Raw genomic sequence first — 7,960 nt, forward strand, 5'->3', positions numbered from 1 at the left:
TCCTGGAACCATTCTTGTACTCTCTCCAATACTCCAATAGAGAGATCTCCTATAACATGGTGCCACAACTGTACCCAAAACTTCAGAAGAGGTCTGCAGCATCACTTCCTTGCTCTTGTACCCCAAGAACACTGCTTTACTAACTGTTCTCCATTCATTCCGCCACCGTTGTTTTCAGTTTATTTTAATTTTTAAAGCACAGAAACAGACCATTTTTGAAGAATTTAATGCCCACCATTGTCACCCAGTGTCTACTGTTATTTTATTTTCACTCACTGACTTTGCTGCCTGATCAGTATTTACTGTCCATTCCTCATTATATTCATACCTTGAGGTGTTGGTTGCCACCAATCCTTTATTTTTTAATTTATAGTGCTGTTTGCTAGCATGTGGTGGAGGATGGAGCACAAGTATTGACAGAAGAAGTTCTTGTCCTTTGTGTATACTTTATTATACTTCAGTAACTATAACAAGTTATATCATACTTGGCTCAAAACATGAGGTAGAGAAGATATGTTTCTCCATCAAATGATGTTGCCAACTCTCACTGTCGCTTGATCCTTCACCCAGATACTATGCATACATCTTATCAAATGATAGCATTATCAAATGTTGCCTTCAAAGCTGAATCTGCTGTTGAATTTGTTCAGATGTTTTACATTCATTCCCGTGTATCTCAAATGCAGTCACCGATCTTTTTTCTCTCTCCATTTTTCTTGATTGAACAAAGCAATGGTAATTCAATCAGACATTTTTTTTGTCTTATTGACTAGACCTTATTACATTTCAGAAGTTTTGTGGATCCACTTATTCAGATATCTCACCGTGACTTGGCTGGAATACTATTTAAAATCATCACTGCAGTCCCAGATTGATATGTTACCTAGCTGCTCATTTAGATTAGATTACTTACAGTGTGTAAACAGGCCCTTCGGCCCAACAAGTCCACATCGACCCGCCAAAGCGCAACCCACCCATTTACCCCTTACCTAACACTACAGGCAATTTAGCATGGCCAATTCACCTGACCCGCACATCTTTGGACTGTGGGAGGAAATCAGAGCAAGCACGGGGAGAACGTGCAAACTCCACACAGTCAGTCGTCTGAGGCAGGAATTGAACCCGGGTCTTTGGCGCTGTGAGGCAGCAGTGCTAACCACTGTGTCACCGTGCCGCCCACTAACTGTCCTAATTCCAGTTCTCTTATTCTGCAAGAATCTCAGTGTTCCACAATTGACCATTTGAGGGTTTCTGTCACTGCTACTTCACGGACGCTGCAACAATTAAAACAGAAATACTGGGAGGAATTTCAGTGGTTTGTAATTATGTCAGGGGCTGCATTCATTACACATTACAGCTCCTCATGCAGGAATGAAACAGAAATGAGTTTGCAAGGATATTGATAAATAGTCATTTACCTCTACGAAACTGAATAACCCTCCTCATATGACAAGCCATTCATGCCCGGAATCATTCTGTAAAACTCGTCTGGACCCTTTCCATTGCCAGCATATCCTTGCTTAGATACAGGACCCATAACTGCTCACAATAGAACACAGATGTCTACATCTGCAACAACAGATATGGTTTTTCACTTCACTATATATGTTTGAGGTGACATTCTCTCTATCCACAGTAAACAATTGTGCTGACATTTGTTAAAAATATTTAATTTTGTTTGTTTAAAAATATGCATTCTAGCTCGCCAACCCTCAGCTCTGAGAATGCTGCAAAAGCATTGCCAAACTGAAATTTAACTTTGAGCCATTTCACTCTGCTTTTGTTACTGTCTCATTATTATTGTAACAGACTTCAATTTTCTTTTTTGGGGACTATGAATTGAAATGGAAATTGGACAATTGCATAACTGAAATACAAGGGTTTGCAACTTGAAAATCAAATTAATTATTTTGGCATTATTTGGAGCCATGCAAAACCCTTTTTTTTGTAGCAATGATGGAGACAGTTCACGACCGAATGCAACCGAGTGTACTTTGAGTGAAGGAATAGTACCTGATGACAGTTTTTTGATTGTTTGAGATGCAGAGTGTTAAAGAGCTGTAAGTGTCAGGGCAGTAAAGTGAAACATCCACAGCCTGCAAAAGAAAGCATCCATCTCTCCTACGCTCACTCTCCATGTGGGGAGAAACAGAAAAATAATAAGGCTTAAAAGGAATAATTCTAATGAGGAAAGACCAAAATCAACTTTTGAATCAAATAATAGCCATCACCTTACAGACAACAGCATGTCATTAGGGCTAAAAATTAATAAAAGACAATTAAACATACCTTTTAAATCTGGACTTTTGATTTTGAGAATTGTACTTATCCTGTGTATATTTTTCCACATGTTTGTCTTTTGTCTGTCTTAATTGTGTGTGTGCATGCATGTAATTGGGGATGTTGAAGAACTATAGCTAAGATGCATATTAGTAAATTCAGAATACTTTTCTTTCTCCTGCCCTTTGTTAAAGTTGAGTGTGTCACAAGAATTTCCTGTTCAAGATGGAACTGATGTGATAGTTTTGTCCTGAACAGCAGTCAACCAGAGAAAGTGATTTTCTTGGTGATCTTTTTGGGATTTTGAGTGTTTAGGGATGACATGTGTAACAGTGAAGAACTTGTCTGCTCCGCCCACTCTTTTTTTCAATTCCTCCCAGTGTTTTTTTCACTTCTTCTTCTCCTCCTTTTCTTCTCTTCGACTTCTGGCCTTCGAAAATGAACCCGGCCTCCAGCGAGGAGCAACGAAAACCTGCTTTCAGTGAGCGATGATCTCAGCCTCCAGCGATGATCCCCAACCCCTGGCGAATGATGATTCCCGGCCTCTGGTGTCGACTCCGGGACTGCAGCAGCGGTTTCCCTGCATGGGTTGGCACACTCTTGCAGCGGCCATCTGATATGACATGGCGTCCTCCCACAGCAGCCTCCCAGCATAACGTGGTGACCTGCTGGTCTAATGCAGTGGTCTCTTCCCATAAGGACTTCTTGGTGTTGGCACAGTGACTTCGCGACCTGGTGCAGCGGCATCCTGGCTTGGCAACCTCTTGGCGTGTAACTGGCGCAGCGTGGAGCCAATATGGTGTGGACTGGAAAATAAGTGCTAGCATGGTCTGCTGTATTGATTTCTTTTCTGAAATGCTTAGACATTTTATTTCTGTAACAAATTTTGTAACAAAAGAAGTTGTGCCTAGGTACTTTTGTATCTAAGTTAGCGCTGTAACTGGTGACATACAAACTTTCACGATACTTGTTGAGTATATGTGACAGTAAAGGCTATTCAGTTCAGATGTAGCACTGTTTCTGGCTTCAATATTATTTTAGCTATCGGAAATGTAGCCTGGAGTAGTATTACAATAGTCACCAGCCTCGACAGCTTTCCATGCCTTCAGTAGCTGTGTTTCTCTGCTCTAAGATCACATTGTACATATCTGCCCTAGAAATGGTAGATTTTAATGATGCCTTTGTCAATGTTCACCAATGCCTTGCTCTTTCCATTTGACTAGGGATAATGAGAGATGGTGGGTGGTGTTGAATTTCCCAATCATCCATGCAGTATCTGAATTCTTCACTTGGGAATTGAGGTCATTGTCAGGGATAACACAAAGTGTGCTTTCAGACATTCTACAATCTCACTGGGAATCCATGACATCAGCTGCTCTAACTCCCTGCTATCTGAATATTAGTTGATTGTGATGAGATAATCAGTTCCAGTGAAACTAAAGAGGTCTACTCCAAGCTTTGTCCATGGGCTGTCTGGATGTCATGAATAGCTCTTAATCTTGTTTCGTTTGATATTCATTATAAGCACTACACTATCTGATGTTTGGCCAACAGAAACCTCTCTTGCCTTATTCAGACTAGATTCAATTATTAATGATTTTTGTGGTATGTGCTTTAGCATCTCTTTCCTCATCTCTTCAAGTATACTGACCCTGTTCCCTTTGTACAGGTGCCACCTTGTACCTCATCTCTCTTTGTCCAATGCTGTCTTATGTGACAGGGGTGTCCTTGATAGATTCATGTCATCCTTGTGTTGTTGGTTCTTGCCGAATCTGAAAGATTTCAAACTGTTTACTTCCTTCAAAGAGAATGCGCCTCTTGACAGCTGGTCAGCAATGTACAAATGCTTTCCTTCCTTGTACTTCACTGCCAAGTGATATCTCTACAAATCAAGTAATATCCTTTTTGAACAGACTGAAATAGTCTGAGAAAGATGCTTTGAAATGGCTTGTGGTCAGATTTACCATCACTTTCTCTCTCCTAATACTAAAGTAAAGCTCACAATTAAAGACATTATGCAGACCATCTTTCTCAATCTGTGTACAGTGTTGTTCAGTTTGTGTAAACCCTCTGGATACAAACACAGCGGGCTGTCCTCACTGCCTGGGGGTTACTCCAAGTCCTGTTTCACTGACATCACACTGCAGGGTGACTCCATTGTTACATCATCATCCCTCAGCACTGGTGATGTCATCACTAGTTGTTTGATGGGAGTGAAAGCTGCTTCTTGTTCTGTGTCCCAGTCCCACTGAACACCCTGTGTATTGAGCTTTTGCAGATGTTTACACTAATGACATATTGGTTAGAACCTGGCTAGGCTGGCCCATATGTGTTTGTTAATGTTTCAGGTTGTCCAATAATTGTGTGAAGGCTTTACTACAGAGCTCACACTGACGGCACTTCTCTCCTCTGTTCATTTTTGATTGACGGGGATGGCCAAGTAAAAGCCCTGCTACAAAGATCACACAAGAAGAGTTTCTTCTTAGTGTAAATCTTATGGTTTCATTTGAAGATAGATGTCGCAAAATCTTTATGGTAAACCTCACACTGGAAGGGTTATTCCGGGGTGGGTCCTCTGATGGAGCAGGAGGCTTGATGACCTTGAGAATGACTTGTTGCATACATTGCATATGAATGGTTTCTCACCTGTATGTGTGCGTTGGTGTGTCCGGAGGGCTGATGACTGCGAGAATGATTTGTTACACACATTACACTTGAATGGTTTCTCCCCAGTGTGAATGCGATGGTGGATGCGGAGGATCGATGACTGGGAGAAAGATTTGTCACACACCTCACATCTGAATGGTTTCTCCCCAATGTGAATCCTTTGATGCAGCAGAAGTTTTGATGATCCTGAGAATGATTTGTCACACACCTTGCATGTGAAGGGTTTCTCCCCTGTGTGAATCTTCTGGTGGAGCAGGAGGTTTGATGAGCTTGAGAACGATTTGTTGCATACCTCACACGTGAATGGCTTCTCCCCTGTGTGAATGCGTTGATGAACACGGAGACTCGAAGTCTGTGAGAATGATTTGTCACACACCTCACACATGAATGGCTTCTCCCCCGTGTGAACGCGTTGGTGTACATGAAGGCTTGATAATTGTGAGAATGACTTGTCACAAACACCACATGCAAATGGCTTCTCCCCTGTGTGAATGCGTTGGTGAACGCGGAGACTTGATGACTGTGAGAAAGATTTGTCACACACCTCACATGCAAATGGTCTCTCCCCTGTGTGAGTGCGTTGGTGTATGCAGAGATGTACTGGATTCAAGAATGATTTCATACACACGTTGCATGTGAATGGTTTCTCCCCTGTGTGAATGCGTTGGTGTAAACGGAGGTTAGCTGACATTGAGAATGATTTGTCACACACATCGCATGTAAATGGTTTCACCCCTGTGTGAATACGTTGATGTACACGGAGGTTTGATGGCTGTGAGAATGCTTTGTCACACAGCTCGCACACATATGGCTTCTCCCCAGTGTGAATACGTCGGTGATTTACGAGTGTCGATGACTGTGCGAAAGCTCGGTTGCACACCTCACATTTGAATGGCTTCTCCCCTGTATGAATGCGTCGGTGGTTCATAAGTCTTGATGACTTTGCAAAAGCTCGGTTGCAGACCTCACACTTGAATGGTTTCTCTTCCATGAAGTTGTCCTTACATTTACAACAAATGCAAAATGTGTTCAGAACTCTGGAGGTCTCCTCACATGCCTCACACTGCAACAGGCTCTCACCACACTTGGGAGCCACTTGCAGTTTTTCTCAGCCTCAACTACAGCTGAGCCTTCAGAAAGGCTGGTTCTGATGGAAGGCTCCACACCACTGACCCGTTTCAGATCTGATGATATGTCAAACCTCCCCGGCCTGACTGATTTCACTGCTGAACCTTCTCGATGTTGAGCAATGCTGTAAAGGGACTGGATGTCTTTGTGTAGTTGTTCCTTGGATGATGGTCAGGATCTAGCTGCTGTGTCCATTTTCTCTGAATTTTCTGATATGTACAGTGCAATTCTTCTGTAAAACACGAAAATGAAACATAATTGCCTCCAAATTCTTCTTTGTTTTTGTTAAACTCCAACTCATTGGAGAAAAGAAGGTTTAGGGGAGATTTGATAGAGGTGTACAAGATGATTAGGGGTTTAGATAGGGTTGACAGTGAGAACCTTTTTCCGCTAATGGAGTCAGCTGTTACTAGGGACACAGCTTTAAATTAAGGGGTGGTAGGTATAGGACAGATGTTAGGGGTAGATTCTTTACCCAGCGGGTTGTGAGTTCATGGAATGCCCTGCCAGTAGCAGTGGTGGATTCTCCCTCTTTATGGTCATTTAAGCGGGCATTGGATAAGCATATGGAGGTTATTGGGCTAGTGTAGGTTAGGTAGGCTTCGGTCGGCGCAACATCGAGGGCCGAAGGGCCTGTACTGCGCTGTATTTTTCTATGTTCTATGTAATTCGTTGCTACTTATTGTTTATACTTTCAGAGGATGTGGCAAACCTGTGACCATGTGGGTTGTAATTGGGGGAATGGATCAGCACAGGCATGAGTGCGATTCAAGCTGAGGGTGTTGTGAACTCTTTTTTTTCTTTGTACCTTGGCCCTTGAACAGCTCTTTCTGAATTTGATCACTTGGCATCACAGAGCTCCTGATTAGTCAATTGCTTGGAAGCACCAATTGGTTAATCAGGGAATCTTGGATTACTGTCCAGGTTTCTGGAGAAAGTAACTGGGAACCCAGAGAGTGACTGGTTGGGCAGGGAGGCTATGGAAGTGATTGGATAGCTGGGGTGAGTCATTAGCAATTGGGACATCTGGGGAACTGACTAGGGCATGGGGAGGAAGGAGGTGACTGAATGGCCTACTTCTGTTCCTTTGTCTTAACGTTTTATGATCACCAGAGCCTGGGAAAAGGTGGTGTCTTTTCCTCAATTAATTCACCAATTAACTGTCGACAGGATAATAACCAATTCCCAACACACACATACACAACTCAGCAAAAGGAAATCAGTAAGAATCTTCAGACCCTCTGCACTTCCCAGATAATTACAACTCACCTTCCCACATTCAGGAATGATCCATCAACAAAACAGCCTGGAAATCTGAGGGAAATGCTTCCAATAAACACACTCAATATCCAACACACAGCTCCAGTCAAACAGTTAAGCACAAAGCACCGAGTAAACAGCTCTCTCAGCTGGATCTTCTCACACAGCATAAGGGACATTTCCACCCCTGATTGCTCACAGGATAGTCAGACTGCCTGAAGATCGGTGTGGATATTATGGGATACAATTTGTATAAAAGCTGCTCCTTCACTCACCATCTCCTCACTTGGTTTTCAGTCTCTATAGGAAGTGAACCAGCTCTGGAAGAGGAAGAGGAAACAATGGGCAGAGTGGGTGGGCTCTCTGATTGACGTCTCTTACAGTCAATCCAAATATGTCCTCAGTTTCTCCTTTGACAAAGGTAAGATTTGAGAAGGAAAGCCCTTTATAGTAACCTCAGCCAGTGCAGGAATTGAAATCATGCTGACAGCATTACTCTGCATTGCAACTGTCCGAGGTTACCACAAACGGCTGGTCTCGATTTCTCCCCTGGCATGAGGTGTGGTGCACTTCAGATTAAACTACGACTAATCATCTCCTTTTGATGAGAAAGTAACCCTACGGT

General features: G+C 42.7%; 1 protein-coding gene across 2 annotated transcripts; it reads right to left on the minus strand.

Moving 5' to 3' along the window:
* Positions 1 to 440: 440 nt before the first annotated feature.
* Positions 441 to 7,652, minus strand: LOC132832783 (zinc finger protein 271-like). Of its 2 annotated transcripts, none has more exons than XM_060850929.1 (2): positions 7,611 to 7,652; positions 441 to 6,307 (listed from the first exon to the last, which is right to left on the minus strand). In XM_060850929.1, exon 2 carries the CDS (start codon positions 5,936 to 5,938, stop codon positions 4,823 to 4,825), a length of 1,116 nt encoding a protein of 371 aa, XP_060706912.1. In that variant the 5' UTR covers positions 5,939 to 6,307; positions 7,611 to 7,652; the 3' UTR covers positions 441 to 4,822. The 2 variants fall into 2 exon arrangements, with proteins under 2 accessions (XP_060706912.1, XP_060706913.1); XM_060850930.1 differs by lacking the exon at positions 7,611 to 7,652 and adding an exon at positions 7,345 to 7,604.
* Positions 7,653 to 7,960: the final 308 nt, after the last annotated feature.

Source organism: Hemiscyllium ocellatum, chromosome 35 (assembly GCF_020745735.1).
Source record: "Hemiscyllium ocellatum isolate sHemOce1 chromosome 35, sHemOce1.pat.X.cur, whole genome shotgun sequence".
NCBI classification, from domain to species: Eukaryota; Metazoa; Chordata; class Chondrichthyes; order Orectolobiformes; family Hemiscylliidae; genus Hemiscyllium; species Hemiscyllium ocellatum.

Excerpts from the sequence above, each read along its gene's own strand:
- LOC132832783 (XM_060850929.1), bottom strand. The coding sequence starts at position 5,938 with ATGGAAGAGAAACCATTCAAGTGTGAGGTCTGCAACCGAGCTTTTGCA.